This window comes from Pelophylax lessonae, assembly GCF_965119305.1.
Source record: "Pelophylax lessonae genome assembly, chromosome: 2".
NCBI classification, from domain to species: Eukaryota; Metazoa; Chordata; class Amphibia; order Anura; family Ranidae; genus Pelophylax; species Pelophylax lessonae.
In genome coordinates, this window is record NC_138769.1 from 726,713,926 (window position 1) to 726,734,043 (window position 20,118).

Below are 20,118 nucleotides of genomic sequence, written 5' to 3' on the forward strand. Positions count from 1 at the left end.
GCTGACCTAGTCCCCGCCGCTGACCGCTGACCTAGTCCCCACTGCTGACCTAGTCCCCGCCGCTGACCGCTGACCTAGTCCCCACTGCTGACCTAGTCCCCGCCTCTGACCGCTGACCTAGTCCCCACCACTGACCTAGTCCCCACCACTGACCTAGTCCCCACCGCTGACCTAGGCCCCCGCCGCTGACCGCTGACCTAGTCCCCACCGCTGACCTAGTCCCCACCGCTGACCTAGTCCCCACCGCTGACCTAGTCCCCACCGCTGACCTAGTCCCCCGCCGCTGACCGCTGACCTAGTCCCCACCGCTGACCTAGTCCCCACCGCTGACCTAGTCCCCGCCGCTGACCACTGACCTAGTCCCCACCGCTGACCTAGTCCCCACCACTGACCTAGTCCCCACCGCTGACCACTGACCTAGTCCCCACCGCTGACCTAGTCCCCACCGCTGACCTAGTCCCCACCACTGACCTAGTCCCCACCGCTGACCACTGACCTAGTCCCCACCGCTGACCTAGTCCCCACCACTGACCTAGTCCCCACCGCTGACCACTGACCTAGTCCCCACCGCTGACCTAGTCCCCACCGCTGACCTAGTCCCCACCGCTGACCTAGTCCCCACCGCTGACCTAGTCCCCAACCGCTGACCTAGTCCCCCCCCCCTGACCTAGTCCCCACCGCTGACCTAGTCCCCACCGCTGACCTAGTCCCCACCGCTGACCTAGTCCCCACCGCTGACCTAGTCCCCACCGCTGACCTAGTCCCCACCACTGAGTGAAGGTTGAAAACAAGGACAGAGCGCAGGGCCCCCCCCCTCCCAGCATGGATGGTGTAAACTTTGTCTGAGCAGAGGGCGGTTCCCTGCCCCACTGGAGATTCTCCTCCCCCATTCAGCCTCGACTAAGCTGTCCCAGCTCCCCCAACTGCTCCTTGCTGGCCACGTAGGGAACCCGGATTCAGCACGTGAGTAGAGAGTACCTGAAGCAAAGCTTCAGCCTGGAATGGGGGTCAGGAGGAGGCCAGAAGAGGGAGAGTGGGAGGGGGCCGAGTCCCTGCACCATGGGCCTATGGTTTGAAAGTTGCCAGTCAGCCCCTGTTTGAAGTCCAGCCTGGATGACAACCATTGCTCCCTTCTTAGGCCGGTGTTCTATCAGAAAACCACTACCTATCAGATTCTGCAACCAGAAGTGACGTTTGGACGAGATAATGTTACTGCACATGCGCCATGTATTACAACATGGCCGCTATGTGTTCCAATAGGTTTCCTAATGTGACAGAACAAGAAGCAGATGAGGACATCATCTTACACCCACGCTAGTCTTGAAATTTATTTTAGCAGTAAACTCCCCTTATATACTAAATAACAGTATTACATTTCTGTTATTATTGTAATATATTAAATATAGCGAGAAACCTGCAGGTAGAAGGTGGCGACGGCCATCTTGGTACACCCCGCACTGCTCAGCGACAAACTGATTATATAGTGAAATAGACTATGTCACTCGGTCGCAGTGAAATAATCTGTTTCAGTATATAAGATGAGTTTCCTGCTAAAATCAGTCTGAAATTTAAGAGTTGCGTGGATGTAAGAAGATGTCTGCTGCTGCTTCCTGTTCTGTCACATAAGGAAAGCTATCGGAACGCATAGTGGGAGCGCATGGCGCATGCGCAATAAGTTTTCTCGTACCAGCGTCTTGCAGAATCTGATGGGTAGCGCTATTCTGATAGAACACCGGCCATACACGTAGCAAATTTCTTTGGTTGCCGGAAAGAAATTTGCTTGTTTCCCCCAACACAGACAGTGTGGATGTGGGAATCCCTCCTACTGCGCCATTGTCTTCTCCCGGCAGGGGGGCAGAGGAGGGCGAGGAAAGCCAACCCCGCAGGGAGATTATCGCTTGTTGTGATTATTGCTAGCGGCTATAGCAGCCATTATCGATAATTGCGAGAGAATCCAGCAAGCTTGTTATACCCAAATTGATCGATTGATCAACTTGGTACATTCGGCCTGCACATATATTCCTGCTAAACCGGCCCAGATTTGAACTGTGTATGGCCGGCCTTCGATGCAATGCATTAACCGGTTGCCGACTGCGCACAGTATATTTACTGCGGCAGTCGGCCCCGGCCAGGCAGAGTGACGTAGGTCTACGTCGCTCGCCTGTCACTCCTTCTAGAGCCAATAGTGGGCGGGCGCGCGCCGCCTCGGCTCGTTCACGGAGGAGTGCGGGAGTGTGACTGGTGGACCCGATGTCCACCGGTCACACTACGATCGCCGGTACAGCAGGAGAAAGACAGAGCGGCTTATGTACACAAGCCGCCTGTCAGTTCTCCCTGTGTAAAAGTGAAGATCAGACAGTTCTACTATGTAGAACTGTTGATCTTTGTTTTTACACTAGTAGACCTGTCCCTGCACAGTTAGAATCACGCCCCTAGGACACACTTAACCCCTCCCTGTCCAATACTGTTAACCCCTTCCCTGCCAGTGTCATTTTTGCAGTAACAGTGCATATATATAGCACTGATAGTACCCCCAAAAGTGTCAAAAATGTCAGTCAAGGGTCCGATCTGTCCGCCGCAATGTCGCAGTACCGCAAAAAAAATCGCAGATCGCCGCCATTACTCGTTAAAAAAAAAAAACCCCAAAAATGACAAAAATCTTTCCCTTTGTTAGTAAACGCGATAACTTTTGCGCAAACCAATCAAAATACGCTTTTTGCGATTTTTTTTTTTTACCAAACATAGGTAGCGTAAAACAAATTGGGCGAGAATGTTAAAAAATTTTGATTTTTACATTTTTTTGGGGGGAATTTCATATAAAAAAAAGTGAAAAATATTGTTGTTTTTGCAAAAATTACGCTCTTTTTTTGTTTATAGCGCGTGATCAAAAAATCGCACAGGTGATCAAATACCACCAAAAGAAAGCTCTGTTTGTGGGAAAAAAAGGACGTGAAATTAGTTTAGGTATAGCGTCGCACGACCGCACAATTGTCCATTAAAGTCACGCAGTAAAAAATCGCAAAAAAAACCCTAGTCTTTTAGCAGGAAAATCCTCCGGTGGTAAAGTGGTTAAGTGTGGTCACCCTAGGACAGAAAGTGTGTTAAAGCGGAGTTCGGGCCTCAAAATCGAAAAAAAATAGATTTTGGGTCATCTGCTTGCTGAGTGCCACCTGAAAAAGAAATGGATGCTGCCGATTTTTTTTTTTTTTGGTCACTTACCTTGTAATTGAAGAAAATATACTTACCTTCCTTCCACTTCCTCCCTCTGCGGCCGCGGCCCGCGCCATCACTTCCTGCTTGCAATGACTCCTGGGAGCTGAACGTCATCGCTCCCTGGAGTCAATGCACTGCACCGGCCCCGACGTCACTTCCGGTGCAGGCATGGCATTCCCTGCTAAACAGCTTCTGGGCATGCCCAGAAGCTGTTCAGGGATGCCGCGCCCGCACCGGACGTGACGAGCGGGGCCGGTGCAGTGCATTGTGGGACTCCGACGTCACGAAGAGGACACGAAGAGGGATGCTGCGGCTTCAGCTGCCCACAACTGAGATGGCAGCGCTGGAGAAGAAATTTTCAAGATACGTATTTCTTCTAAAAGGTAAATGCGACCCGGGGGTATTTTTATCTAAATTTGACCCCCAAGGCCGGAACTCCGCTTTAACAGCAGGATCACCAGATGAAAACAAATGCAGCCACCGCATCTAAGGACTGGTAAGCAGCAATATACTGTGTAACGGAACCGCAACCCACACTGTACTTGTGGACTTTCGTCAGTATACGGCTTCCTCCCAGTTGTGAACATAGATATCAAATTTTCCCAGCCGCCCTCATACAAAGCTAGCCGACAACTTAGCTTGTACTGGAATCTTCTCCTTTATTGAACAGTTACACTCAATTTATACACATGAGCACATCCCCCTCCTGACCAGATTACCCCATCATCTCAGGGGTTGCCTGATTACATTATCCACTTATTGACCGCCCAACGATTATATACATCGCTCATTTGACACTAAATATCAGGGTTATGGCAGCAGATAGCTGCCATAACCTTGGTATTTTTTTAAATGGCGGGCTGTCGGCTTTCATATAAGGGTGGCCTCAGTGGCGGATTTGCTGCGGGATCACCCTTATGGTGCGGCAGAGGAGGTGGCCCCCCCCCCCTCCCGCCGTGTCCCGGCCGGTTTCCCCGCTTACCGGACCCGCCGGCAGCAGGGAATACGATCCGGTCCCACATCCTCTGAGACAGGAAGTCGAGTGAGGGTGAGATGACCCTCACTCGACTCTATGGTCTTGGAGGACCGGAGCAACGTCAAACGTCGTTGCCTAGCAACCGGTCTAAAGAGACAATTTATTTTTTCCTTTTTTAGTGTAGATGGGAGGTGGGAGGTCTTTTTGACCCCAGATCTCACAATCAAGAGGACCTGTCATGCTTATTTCTATTACAAGGGATGTTTACATTCCTTGTAATAGGAATAAAAATTATCTCATTTATTTTTTTTTAAAACGGTGTAAAAATAAAAAATAATAAATAAAATAAATAGGAAAAAAAAATGAAAGCGCCCTGTCCCCGTTAGCTCGCGCGCAGAAGCGAACGCATACGAAAGTCCCGCCCACATATGTAAAAGGTGTTCAAACCACACGTGAGATATTGCCGCGATCGTTAGAGCGAGAGTAATAATTTGAGCCCTAGACCTCCTCTGTAACTCTAAACTGGTAACCTGTAGAAATTTTCAAAGTGTCGCCTATGGGGATTTTTAAATACCAGTTTGTCGCCATTCCGCGAGTGTGCGCAATTTTGAAGCATGACATGTTGGGTATCTATTTACTCGGCGTAACATTATCTTTCACATTATGGAAAAAGATTGGGCTAACTTTACTGTTTTCTTATTTTTTAAATTAAAAAAAAGTTAATTTTTTCCAAGAAAATTGCGTTTTGGAAGACCGCTGCGCAAATACGGTGTGGTAAAAAATATTGCAACGATCTCCATTTTATTCTCTAGATCTCGGCTAAAAAAATATATATATATAATGTTTAGGGGTTCTAAGTAGTTTTCTAGAAAAAAAAAAAAAAATTTTAGCTTGTAAACACCAAGTGTCAAAAATAGGCCCGGTTTTAAAGTGGTTATCATATGCAGAAATATAATTCAAGAACAACCAACACAAACAGTATTCTATTTCCACTCAGCAACTAACAGATGACAGTGATTCAGTCAACCCGAGCCAATTAACTAGCAGACGGCCGTCCTTGAGCTCCTAAAATACAATACACAAACAATAGGGAGAGCCTGTCTCTGCCATTGAAGTTCAGTACACATTATCATAAGTGTAAACACAGAACCCATTTGAAGCAATCCAAACCATTAAGTATCTGTCTTTCACTCCCAGTGACAGTGAGTACCGTCACGTACTGTATCAGTATTTTGTTCTTGAGTTTAGAGACACTTAAAGCCCCATTTTGCATCTAGTAACTTGGAAGCACAGGTAGAATCGGCACAATTTTGGCATTTCCAAATCGCTCTGAATTTTTTCAGTGAAACATTGCGCCTGGCTCGGGGCCAAAATTTGGTCGTTGAGATTTTTTGCTATGACAAACGTCAAGTAGGGCAATCCGTTCAAGTGACGCACGTATAAATCATGGCAAAAAAAAAAAACCACATAACAAAAAAACCTGCGCCCGATAAAATAGCGGCAGTAAAACAAAATGAAAGTAGGTAGCAGCTAGCACAGGTCAATAGATAAACCTAAACACAAATATATAAAATAAGCGCAGCGCTAATAAATGATGTGAATTGATAAATCATGATCATAAATTGCAAAAGTTCATATGACAAATTCATAAAATGTCCATAAAAGACCAACTGATAAACAATAATCATAAAGTGCAACATTCATGTATAAAAATTTGTCAAATGTCCATAATAAAAAAAAGTGCAAAATTATATAAATTCTGTGATTAGACGAAGTACCACAGATCCCAGCATGCACGAGAAAAGACAATCTTCCCCAATCCTGTCAGGAACGCTCCCTGTGCACAGTGAAGTGCGCAGGCGCGAACCTTCCCTTTGCCCATTCAATGGCTAACAGGTGGTCGCCAATGCGCACGCGTATGCGCGATGGTCCTTTCAATGGCGAACAGGCGTTCACCAATGTGCGTGCGCCTACGTGCCCGGGTCACGGGCATCGCGCATATGCGCGCGCATTGGTGAACGCCTGTTTGCCATTGAATGGGCAAAGGAAAGGTTCGCGCCTGCGCACAGGGAGCGTTCCTTCACTGCGCGCGCAATGACCTTTTTGTTCTTGGCGCCCAAATGGCCTATTTAAGGATGGCTGGCTCATTTACACGTTGCTGTCTTGTCTGTAGCTTCTCCTGTGTTCCTGAACCTGAGACCTGTTGTATCCTGCTTGATTCCTGTTTCACCTCCTGGCTTGTCCCTCACCTCGCTTGTCTGCTGCCCGCCCTGACCTCGGCTTGTTTGTGACCACTCTTCTGCCTTATCCTTGTCTGTTTATCTGCCACCGGATCCGGATCTGTTCACCTCCTGGCGGGGCAACCCCGAGGACCGCGACCTGGTGCTATACACGCAGCGAAATCCATCCTCCTTATCAGAGGCTCTGGTGAAGACCGGTTGGCACTTAGATTCGGCACCTCGGGTTAGCCTGTGTCTACTGCCTGGGTGACTCGTCTGTGCTCCATCCCTTGTTGAGCTACCCTCTACACGTTAGACTCGCCTCCAGAGTCCTGACAAATCCTTAGTAAATGCAACCCTTGACACTAAACAGAGGGAGAATGGCCGCTCACCAGAGTCAGGAGGCCTCCAAATTAATAGAAAAGCCTACAACGCTTTGTCAAGTAAGTGTCCACGGTGTATGGAAACATCAGTGGTATTCATTCAGGTGGATATCCGGGCAGTATATGGTATTCGGTGTGCATGAATAAAAAGGGATCATAGCGTCATCCAATAAAAACAGTTTGTACATTTATTGATAAAAGAGTACACTCACAAACATAATATGCATGACGGCATGTAAACGATCCAAGAAGAGGCTGCAGCGCTCCCAATGCAAATGCCGGCCAAAGAGCGTGGTGACGTAACGTCTGGTCCCACCGAACGCGTTTCGTCATACGTTTGACGTCGTCAGGGGCTTTGTGAGTGCACTCACAAACATAATATGCATGATAGCATGTAAAAGATCCAAGAACAGGCTGCAACATTCTCAATGCAAATGCCGGCCAAAGAGCGTGGTGACGTAACGTCTGGTCCCACAGAATGCGTTTCGTCATACGTTTGACGTCGTCAGGGGCTTTGTGAGTGCACTCGTTTATCAATAAATGTAGATTGCCTTTTCTCACGCATGCTGGGATCTGTGGTGCTTCTCTTCACGGAGTTTGTTCTTCTAATCACCTAATTTATATATTTTGCACATTTTTTATTGGACATTTCACAAATTTTTATACATGAATTTTGCACTTTATGATTATGGTTTATCAATTGGTCTTTTATGGACATTATTAAAAAAAAAGAAAAACGCAAATGGGAATGCGCATTCCCGCTACGTGAGATGTGAACGGGGCATTCGTTCCTCTGGGTGGCCTGTAAATCCGCAGGCTGATCCTGTACTGTGTGGATGTTGTATGTCCTGCTCATCATTTTCTTCTTTCTTTGGACTCTCCCTACAGATGAAAGTTCATCGGATAAAGGATCCCTCAGACCTGTGCTCTGTGGATGTCAGCGATAAACACCTGACTGCGGTACGTCTGAGCCATGCTCCCTTTTTATTTACCCATCTAACTTTATATCTGCCAAAAAGAAATCACTTTACATATTCAGATTTCTGGAGAAAGGTAACCCACCCTCATTTAGACCCGACCTCCGGCCTTCCCTTCAGTCTTGCGCAGTTGTATCGGCTCCTCTCCTGTACTGAAACGGCTTCCTCTAATTTCACCGCACACTGTGAGCTTCTCACAATGTGCATTAGAAGCTGCAGCAGGTCGGACAGAGCCCCCCGCCTCATTTCCTGGCTGGAGGATGTCCAGCATCATCTAGCACTTTCATCTCCAGTCTGACAGTCTCTGGCCCACCCCTTTCATTTATTTGATTTCAGTTTTGTGAGTACATAAAAATACAGCCTGCCTAGGAATGCTCATTTCTCCAGACTGACGCCCATCCATCACGAAATTGTGATATTTGCATAACTCCTCCCAGAAGTCCACAATGTAGTGCACCTCCACACCTGCTATGCATGTTGTGATGTGCTGCGTCATGCATTGTGCAAGACTCCTCAGTGCATTTGGGTGCCATTCACAATGATTGACACCAAAACTCGCCGCACATAGAGCAGATGCATTGACACACATGACAAGGCGTGTTACTATAACACACAAGTGCGAATGGGTTCCAGGGTTGATGCACAAGGTTGTAAAAAATGCTGCGTTCAGATCCTTACAGCGTATAGTGTTTTTGTAGATCTAAACGCAACAGCATTGTATATTATGAACTCATGCATACAGCAGCATTGTATATTATGGACTCATGCATACAGCAGCATTGTATATTATGGACCCATGTATACAGTTGCATTGTATATTATGGACCCATGTATACAGTAGCATTGTATATTATGGACCCATGCATACAGTTGTATTGTATATTATGGACCCATGCACACAGTAGCATTGTATATTATGGACCCATGCATACAGTTGCATTGTATATTATGGACCCATGCATACAGCAGCATTGTATATTATGGACCCATGCATACAGTTGTATTGTATATTATGGACCCATGCACACAGTAGCATTGTATATTATGGACCCATGCATACAGTAGCATTGTATATTATGGACCCATGCATACAGTTGCATTGTATATTATGGACCCATGTATACAGTAGCATTGTATATTATGGACCCATGCACACAGCTGCATTGTATATTATGGACCCATGCATACAGCAGCATTGTATATTCTGGACCCATGCACATAGCAGCATTGTATATTATGGACCCATGCACACAGTTGCATTGTATATTATGGACCCATGCACACAGTAGCATTGTATATTATGGACCCATGCACACAGTTGCATTGTATATTGTGGACCCATGCATACAGTTGCATTGTATATTATGGACCCATGCACACAGTTGCATTGTATATTATGGACCCATGCACACAGTTGCATTGTATATTATGGATCCATGCATACAGCTGCATTGTATATTATGGACCCATGCATACAGCTGCATTGTATATTATGGACCCATGCACACAGCAGCATTGTATATTATGGACCCATGCACACAGTTGCATTGTATATTATGGACCCATGCACACAGTTGCATTGTATATTATGGACCCATGTATACAGTTGCATTGTATATTATGGACCTATGTATACAGTTGCATTGTATATTATGGACCCATGCATACAGCTGCATTGTATATTATGGACCCATGCATACAGCAGCATTGTATATTATGGACCCATGCACATAGCAGCATTGTATATTATGGACCCATGCACACAGCAGCATTGTATATTATGGACCCATGCACACAGCAGCATTGTATATTATGGACCCATGCACACAGTTGCATTGTATATTATGGACCCATGCACACAGTTGCATTGTATATTATGGACCCATGTATACAGTAGCATTGTATATTATGGACCCATGTATACAGTAGCATTGTATATTATGGACCCATGTATACAGTTGCATTGTATATTATGGACCCATGCATACAGCAACATTGTATATTATGGACCCATGCACACAGTTGCATTGTATATTATGGACCCATGTATACAGTTGCATTGTATATTATGGACCCATGCACACAGTTGCATTGTATATTATGGACCCATGCATACAGTAGCATTGTATATTATGGACCCATGCACACAGTTGCATTGTATATTATGGACCCATGCACACAGTAGCATTGTATATTATGGACCCATGCATACAGCAACATTGTATATTATGGACCCATGCACACAGTTGCATTGTATATTATGGACCCATGTATACAGTTGCATTGTATATTATGGACCCATGCACACAGTTGCATTGTATATTATGGACCCATGCATACAGTTGCATTGTATATTATGGACCCATGCACACAGTTGCATTGTATATTATGGACCCATGTATACAGTTGCATTGTATATTATGGACCCATGCACACAGTTGCATTGTATATTATGGACCCATGCACACAGTTGCATTGTATATTATGGACCCATGCACACAGTAGCATTGTATATTATGGACCCATGCACACAGTTGCATTGTATATTATGGACCCATGTATACAGTTGCATTGTATATTATGGACCCATGTATACAGTTGCATTGTATATTATGGACCCATGCATACAGTTGCATTGTATATTATGGACCCATGCACACAGTTGCATTGTATATTATGGACCCATGCACACAGTTGCATTGTATATTATGGACCCATGCACACAGTTGCATTGTATATTATGGACCCATGCACACAGTAGCATTGTATATTATGGACCCATGCATACAGCAGCATTGTATATTATGGACCCATGCACACAGTTGCATTGTATATTATGGACCCCTGCACACAGTTGCATTGTATATTATGGACCCATGCACACAGTTGCATTGTATATTATGGACCCATGCACACAGTAGCATTGTATATTATGGACCCATGCATACAGCAGTATTGTATATTATGGACCCATGCACACAGTTGCATTGTATATTATGGACCCATGCACACAGTTGCATTGTATATTATGGACCCATGCATACAGTTGCATTGTATATTATGGACCCATGCACACAGTTGCATTGTATATTATGGACCCATGCACACAGTAGCATTGTATATTATGGACCCATGCATACAGCAACATTGTATATTATGGACCCATGCACACAGTTGCATTGTATATTATGGACCCATGTATACAGTTGCATTGTATATTATGGACCCATGCACACAGTTGCATTGTATAATATGGACCCATGCATACAGTTGCATTGTATATTATGGACCCATGCACACAGTTGCATTGTATATTATGGACCCATGCACACAGTTGCATTGTATATTATGGACCCATGTATACAGTTGCATTGTATATTATGGACCCATGCACACAGTTGCATTGTATATTATGGACCCATGCACACAGTTGAATTGTATATTATGGACCCATGTATACAGTTGCATTGTATATTATGGACCCATGCACACAGTTGCATTGTATATTATGGACCCATGCATACAGTAGCATTGTATATTATGGACCCATGCACACAGTTGCATTGTATATTATGGACCCATGCACACAGTAGCATTGTATATTATGGACCCATGCATACAGCAACATTGTATATTATGGACCCATGCACACAGTTGCATTGTATATTATGGACCCATGCATACAGTTGCATTGTATATTATGGACCCATGCACACAGTTGCATTGTATATTATGGACCCATGCACACAGTTGCATTGTATATTATGGACCCATGCACACAGTTGCATTGTATATTATGGACCCATGCACACAGTTGCATTGTATATTATGGACCCATGCATACAGTTGCATTGTATATTATGGACCCATGCACACAGTTGCATTGTATATTATGGACCCATGCATACAGTTGCATTGTATATTATGGACCCATGCATACAGCAGCATTGTATATTATGGACCCATGCACACAGTTGCATTGTATATTATGGACCCATGCATACAGTTGCATTGTATATTATGGACCCATGCACACAGTTGCATTGTATATTATGGACCCATGCACACAGTTGCATTGTATATTATGGACCCATGCACACAGCTGCATTGTATATTATGGACTCATGCAATACTCAGTAACCTTTCAGTACATTCAGTTGTGTAAAATCAGAGTAGAAAATTCTGCATCTGTGGTCAGCATTTCTGCATATTGTACACAGGCAATCTGGGTTTCATAGATATTGATTGCTTATTATTGTCCTTTGTGCTTTTTATATACAGTACTTGGTTTTGTAATGTAACCATACGGTGCTCCTCTTTCTTGCAGGCCAGACCAGAGGAGTTTGTGCTGTTTAATAGCGTTGCCTACATTAACGCAGCCGAGAACGCACTCGCTTTAGGTAAGAATTCCCATTTCTCACCTTCTGAGGACACAACTGCCAAACCTTTACACACATATCCAGAGACACTTTGCTGTAATCTCACCCATTTACTGCTAATCACTGAGACTCCGCTCTACAAATGTTCCATATACAGCTGGTTGGATCGCTTTTCAGGGGGCAGTTGATAGGCTGCAAGGAGGCAATATGCCACTTCCTCACTGCCTGTTTTACCCTTAAGAGTTGTGGCAAGGCCCTCTCACTTGAACTGGCCACCAAGCACAACAGGGGGGGGATTAGGGATACAATGTTTGTCATATTGGTCCCCGTTGCATAGGGGTGAATGGGCCTCATATTGGTCCCCGTTGCATTGGTGTAAATGGGCCTTACATTGGTCCCCATTGCATAGGGGTGAATGGGCCTTATATTGGTCCCCGTTGCATTGGTGTGAACAGGCCTCATATTGGTCCCCGTTGCATTGGTGTGAATGGGCCTCATATCGGTCCCCGTTGCATAGGTCTGAATGTGCCTCATATTGGTCCCTGTTGCATTGGTGTGAATGGGCCTCATATTGGTCCCCATTGCTTAGGTGTGAATGGGCCTCATATTGGTCCCCGTTGCATAGGGGTGAATGGGCCTCATATTGGTCCCCGTTGCATTGGTGTGAATGGGCCTCATATTGGTCCCCGTTGCATAGGGGTGAATGGGCCTCATATTGGTCCCCGTTGCATAGGGGTGAATGGGCCTCATATTGGTCCCCGTTGCATTGGTGTGAATGGGCCTCATATTGGTCCCCGTTGCATTGGTGTTTATGGGCCTCATATTGGTCCCCGTTGCATTGGTGTGAATGGGCCTCATATTGGTCCCCGTTGCATAGGTGTGAATGGGTCCTTGATTGGTCACTGTTGCAGAGGTGTAAGTAAGCCCCACATCGGTGCCCATTGAATAAGTGTGAGTGAACAAAAATGCATGTTTGTGTTGCTTTTTTGCCACCTGCCCCCACTTAGGCTGCAGTAAGCAGCGAATGGGGGTGTTTACATGCCACGGTTTGCGATGCTTTGGTTCACGTCCGCCCTTAATCTACCCATACAATTAGTGGTCTGGCAATCTGAATCCGTCTCTCTACAGTCTGCAGGTGTTATCAGGGCTGCTCAGAGATACACAAATCACTGCTGTGCTGAGCCTTCGTTGTATGCCAAAGGAGAGGAGCGTCTCATTTGTGGTCGGCCGGAACAAACCACGATTCAGGTAGATGAATCAATATGCCATCTGAGAGCGGATTATTATCAGTATCGAAGCGGGCAATTTTTCAGTCCCTTTTTAAATACTGACTGGGCCCCAAAATACTTTTCTGCCCCTGGGGCCCCAAAGTAGCTCTATGGACTGCTATGTCTGTCGTTGCACCATTGCTGAGACATATGCAACCCCAGCAGCTGGTTGTAAACCCAGTGAAGTGACTGGCCTCAGGTGATACACAGAGATGAAACATATCCTCCTACATAGGTTGTACATATTCATATCTCCCAACTGTCCCTGATTTCGAGGGACTATTCCTGATTTGGAACAAAGTCCCTCTGTCCCTCCTTCCTCCTTATTTGTCCCTCATTTTTGGTCTGATCTATATAGTTTTATATAAAATGCACTTGTTATCTTTCAAACAGTGTTTCCAAAGTGCTAAACTTTTCCTCCAGTTTCTAAATTGCTGCATTTGTGAATTTCAAAAGCAAGTTCAAAGGAATAGTAGTTGTAAAAAAATGCACTAATCATTTTTTTTTTGGTATAATTCTCCTTTAAGGGGGCGTGGCGGGGGGTGTCCTATGCCTACATACTTTTGCCAATACGCGTCCCTCGTCCTCATCTCAAAAAGTTGGGAGGTATGCATATTTATTTGTGGTCTCCTGTCCTCTACAGCCTTCTAACAAACACAGGTCAAATACATTTTCTAAGCTCCAGAAGACAGTGGGTGGGGATATGACATCACACACTGCAGAGGACCTGTTAGGACCTGGATCACCTGCTGGTGGCACTGTGGTTCCCTGGGCAGAGGGTTGTAATTCCAGTGTCCACCAGCAGGTGTCTCCCAGTAGCCAGCAGACCCCAGTAATCAGTTTCCACTTGATGTTGGCTGCTGGGAGGGTATTTAGGCCCCTCCTCTTATAGTGCCTCTTGCTCCAGTATTCTGTCCAGTGGCTGTCAATCACCTTCTGTGTGCTGGTGGGGGTTGGGTCCGTCTCCCAGCATTGCTTGGTGTCCAGTCAGACTGTCAGAAGTGACTAATGCAGATAGCAGAGGGAGGAGAGATCAGATAGGAACCACACTAGGTGCTTTGGATTGAGTCTAGAAAGGAAATTGGTACCCCAGTGGGACTTTACAGGCAGATTTAAGGGAGTAATAGAGTAGAGCAGGGATATGCAAACTGCGGTCCTCCAGATGCTGCAGAACTACAAGTCTCATGAGGCATAGCAAGCTACAAGCATGACAACCAGAGGGCAGAGGCATTATGGGACTTGGAGTTTTGCAACAGCTGGAGGGCCACAGTTTGCATATCCCTGGAGTAGAGCAAGAAAATATAGTAAAAAGTACAAACTTTATTGTAGAACAATCATAAGAAAGACTGCATAGTCATTGGTAATTGATAAGGTAAAAGCAGACATGTAATGACATACAAAAATGTAAACAAAGCACCCTCTAATACAGAGATCCTGGAGCACCAGACTGGCCAATGTCAGGTATCAGGCCGGAGTCTTGGAGTGTTTACAAAGCAACCCAACGCGTTTCAGAGCTACATGGTTTTTTTTTCCTTCTTCAGAGGAGAAGAGGGGTGCCAAGATTATACAGTCATCATGAAAAAGTGCATATTGCGGATGTGTATTTCCATGCCATACATAGGTATGCCCACCAGACTGGCTCAACCAAATGGTGTAGGTGTAGCCATGTCGCATCTGTCTGCACATGCAGGGACTGTCTAACAGTTTAAAGCGGAGTTCCACCCAAAAGTGGAACTTCCGCTTTAGGTAGTTCTAACCCCCTGGCATGCCACATTTGGCATGTCATATTTTTTGGGGGGGGAGCGGGTACCTAGTTTTGACAGGTACCCACTCCCACTTCCGCTCGGAGCACCTCGGTGCCCTGAGCGGAAGTTTTCCTCTCCCCCTCCCTCCCTGCAATCTTCTGGGACATGTCAGAGGTCCCAGAAGATTGCCGGCCAATCACGACACGTAGCGCAACTCGCGCATGCGCAGTGCGTACCCGGCTGTGAATCCGCAAACTGTCACAGCCGGGTGCCCACACCAGTGATGCCGGCGCCGCAGAGCAGAGAGGGAGAAGAGCGAGGCTTCGGGCGGCCGCATCGCTGGACCGTTGGACAGGTGAGTGTGTTTAGGCTGGAACTCCGCTTTAACCTAGCAAATAGAACTCGGTTGGATTAAAGGCTAGTACACACTATAGAGGGATATGCTTTGTTCATTTCTGAGGTTTACAAACCCTTTACCCATCCTACTGGTGCCCACCATAAAATTAAATATCAGCTCTGGTTGGAGTTGGCCTGTAAAATAAATTCCCGTGTAGCGGTACTCCGGCTCTTTTTCTTGCATTGATGGCTGGCTGCCCATTAATATTTCAACGTCTGCAGTGACTCGGGGTGACCGATGTTTATAATGCGGATGGGAAGCAAATGTTCCCTGCCTGACATGACCAGTCCAGGGAATTTATATTACAATGGCAGGCTGCCAGACCGCGCCGGAGAATCCCTCGGTCACCTCACCCTTGACAATGACTCAATATAAATAATGCATCTGCACAGCAGTCTTTAGCCTATTCTTCCCCCCCGCTTCTCCCTTTAGCGGCGCATATAAATAACCACCACGGTATAATCTAAATGGCTGCACCTCATCATTTAAAGTGTCAGTAAAACCCAAAATGTATTTTTTTCTTTAGATATTACCCTCAAAAAATGTCTCCGTACTCTTGCCTTATTTACACGGCGCATAAGGCTGTACGGTGTAAATTGTGGGCGTATTTCCGCCAGGTGGGGAGCGTGGTCATATGACCTGTCAAAGTCACATGACCAGCTCTCTTCCTGTCATGTGCTCTGATAAGCAGTGAGAGCTTAGGGGAAAACCACAGATTTCACACCATTTGCTAGGTTGCAAAATGCGGGCTGTGTCTGTAAATTTGCGCAGTATGGCAGATAGCGATATCCAATCTCCTTTATAAACTGGCCGCTCATTTTACCACTTGCTGTTTTACACATGCATGTTAAAATCAGCAATGGCCCTGGATTTTTTGCTCCCACTCTGGCAAATGTGGCGATACCTCCCATGTGCGGTACAATTGCTGTTTACATACAGGATCTCACAAAAGTGAGTACACCCCTCACATTTATGTAAATATTTTATTCTATCTTTTCATGTGACAACACTGAAGAAATGACACTTTGTTACAATGTAAAGTAGTGAGTGTACAGCTTGTACAACAGTGTAAATTTGCTGTCCCCTCAAAATAACTCAACACACAGCCATTAGTGCCGGTTCACACTACCGCGGCACGACTTCGGGGGCGACCTGTGAAGTCGCGTTCTCCGATGTCGCCCCGAAGTAGTACAGGAACTATTTTCTAAGTCGGAGCGACTTGAGTCGCTCCTATTAGAACGGTTCCCGTAGCACTGCATGGATCGCGACTTGTCAGGCGTAGTGTGAATGGGCACTTAACCACTTGCCGACCGCCCTCAGTATATTTACTGCGGCAGTCAGCCCCTCACAGGCAAAGCGACGTAGCACTATGTCGCTCGCCTGTGAGGCTCTAGGGGGGTCCCGCCCCCGCTCGTTCACGGACCCCCCCCGCGCGTGTGCCCGGCAAACCCGACGTCCGCCGGGCACTGGCGATTGTCCGTTAGAGCAGGAGAAAGGCAGGCGGCTAATGTAAACAAAGCCGCCTGTCATTCTCCCCTGTGTAAGAATAGTGATCATACGGTTCTGCTATGTAGGACCGTTGATCTCTGTTCTTACACCACAAGCCACATCCAATCACAGTTAGAAGCACGCCCCTAGGGACACGCTTAACCCCTCCTTCTCGAATAAAGTTAACCCCTTCCCTGCCAGTGTCATTTTTACAGTAACAGTGCATATGTATAGCACTGATTACTGTAGAAATGTCACTGGTAACCGTAAAAGTGTCAAAAATGTCAGTCAAGGGTCCGATCTGTCCGCCGCAATGTCGCAGTCCCGCAAAAAAAAACGCAGATCGCTGCCATTACTTGTTAAAAAAAAAAACAACAAAAATCTTTCCCTTAGTTAGTAAACGCAATAACTTTTGCGCAAACCAATCAAAATACGCTTTTTGCAATTTTTTTTTTTTTACCAAACATATGTAGCAGAAAACAAATTGGCCAAAAATGTTAAAAAATTTTGATTTTTACATTTTTTTTTTTTTTGGGGGAATTTCATATAAAAAAATGTGAAAAATATTGTTATTTTTTGCAAAATTGACGCTCTTTTTTTTGTTTATAGCGCATGATCAAAAAATCGCACAGGTGATCAAATACACCAAAAGAAAGCTCTGTTTGTGGGAAAAAAAGAATGTCAAATTCGTTTAGGTACAGCGCTGCACGACCGCGCAATTGTCCGTTAAAATCACGCAGTGCCGAATAGCAAAATAGGCCCTGGTCAGGAAGGGGGTAAAATCTTCCGGGGCTTAAGTGGTTAATGTCTAAACCACTGACAACAAAAGTGAATACACCCCTAAGTGAAAATGTCCAAATAGGGCCCAATTAGCCATTTTCACTCATAGACGAGATGTGCCCAAACTCCTAAAATATCCCCGTCACATATCCCAGGAGGCCGCAGGAGCAAATACACAGAGAGGTCAGAGCTCGAGCCGTGTCATCAGGGGCTGGCTGCCTGAACCGAGAAGGGATGGCTGAGTCTTGTTGACTAAAGGGGCAAATATGGCGGCATAGGACCTGGGAAATGGCAGCAGAACAGCAGATCGCTGCAAGACAAACCCGCAATTTGTCACTAAGGAGCGATTTCTCACTGTTGGAGATCAAACTAGCTCTACATTGTTAAGGTGGTGTGCTCTGCTGCAGTCAATCTCTTCACACTCCAACAATTTTTAGCTAAGTCATGAGGGTGAATGGAAAATGACTGACTGTCACTGACAGCTCAAACTCAACGGCTGAGCAACTACTGATTGCTGTAAAATCAGCAAGTTAGTAATTCCATAGAACATAACTACAAACGGGGCAATTTCTGGGAATGAACCACCATTGTGACATGGCCCTAAGTTTACAGTCAACACTGGGTTGGGCCCTATGCAAGGCTACAAACCCAACCCCCAATACCATGTGACAGCTCTCAAGCTTGGGGATTGGTCACACGTGTATACCCAAAACTTTATTTTTTAGTTTTGGCTACAGTTTGAAAGGGTTGGACCTCTGTCAGGTTTTGTTTGTTGTCTGTGTTGCTCTGTTTTTCCTAGTGGCCACTGTCAATGAGAACAAAAGTCATGGCAAATATAACATTTTAGAGTTTTCTCCAGAACATGTAAGGAGAAATCTTCCAATGTGGGCACCTGTTGTGGTGACAACTTTCTAACCTCCCTTTCACACGAGTGGACCAATCTGAACAACTGACAGGCGGACCCTCCATTCTCCTCTATGGAGTGGCCAACATCCAATCTGGTCTGCTAAAAACAGACACATGGGGATCCATTCCCCTTCCATCTAGCGCAGTAGTTTCCAAACTGGGGGGTCAGATGTGGCCCTTTGCTTGCCTTTATCTGGCCCTTGAGACACTTTTCCTCAAACTGATACCAATGATGGGGCACTATTCCTCCCACTTATACCAATGATAGGGTACTATTCCTCCCACTGATAACAATGATAGGGTACTATTCCTCCCACTGATAACAATGATAGGGCACTATTCCTTCCACTGATACCAATGATGGGGCACTATTCCTCCCACTTATACCAATGATGGGGCACTATTCCTTCCACTGATACCAATGATGGGGCACTATTCCTCCCACTTATACCAATGATGGGGCACTATTCCTCCCACTTATACCAATGATGGGGCACTATTCCTCCCACTGATACCAATGATGGGGCACTATTCCTCCCACTTATACCAATGATTGGGCACTATTCCTCCCCCTTATACCAATGATGGGGCACGATTCCTCCCACTGATACCAATGATAGGGAACTATTCCTCCCACTGACACCAATAATGGGGTATTTTTCCCCCCAGTAATATCAATGATGGGGGCAGAATTCCTTCCACTGATACCAATAACAGGGCACTATTCTTCCCACTGATACCGATGATGAGGCATTATTCCTCCCACTGATACCAATGATGGGGCACTATTCCTCCCACTGATACCGATGATGAGGCATTATTCCTCCCACTGATACCAATGATCGGGCACTATTCCTCCCACTGATACCAATGATGGGGCACTTTTCCTCCCACTCACATCAATAATAGGAAACTATTCCTCCCACTGACACCAATGATGAGGTGCTATTCCTTCCATTTCTTCCACTGACCTCAATGATAAGGCACTATGCCTCCCACTAAAATCAATGATGGGGCATTATTTACTCCCACTGACCCTGGGGCATTTTCTACTCCTACTGGCCACAGTCTGGACCCACTAAAGCCTGAAGTACAGGAAAACGGCCCTTTGTTGAGAAAGTTTGGAGACCCCTGGTCTAGCGGATTGAATCGGATGGCAGTTGGGTGTAAATAGACAGGCGGTCCATTTGCATACAACTGCCCATTAGCGGACAGATCTCCCGCTGAGTAAGCGGACTCCTAACAGAGCCCACCCTGTGTGTAGGCGGCCTGAGATGGAAATTCCCCTCACTTTGTAGACATTTCCCCCCACTTCATGGCATGAAAGCAAAAATAAACTGACAGGTTTTAACCCTTCCCTACTTTATCAACAAAACAAGAAAAGGAC

The 20,118-nt window shown here is 45.8% G+C and overlaps 1 protein-coding gene across 1 annotated transcript in view; it reads left to right on the forward strand.

Moving 5' to 3' along the window:
- XRRA1 (X-ray radiation resistance associated 1) overlaps positions 1-20,118 on the forward strand; it is a 103,333-nt gene that overhangs the window by 9,972 nt on the left and 73,243 nt on the right. Inside the window, exons 4-5 of the mRNA XM_082247255.1 lie at positions 7,680-7,751; positions 12,096-12,168. Of these exons, the coding sequence (XP_082103381.1) occupies positions 7,680-7,751; positions 12,096-12,168 (145 nt within the window). The remainder of the gene's footprint in view (positions 1-7,679; positions 7,752-12,095; positions 12,169-20,118) is intronic.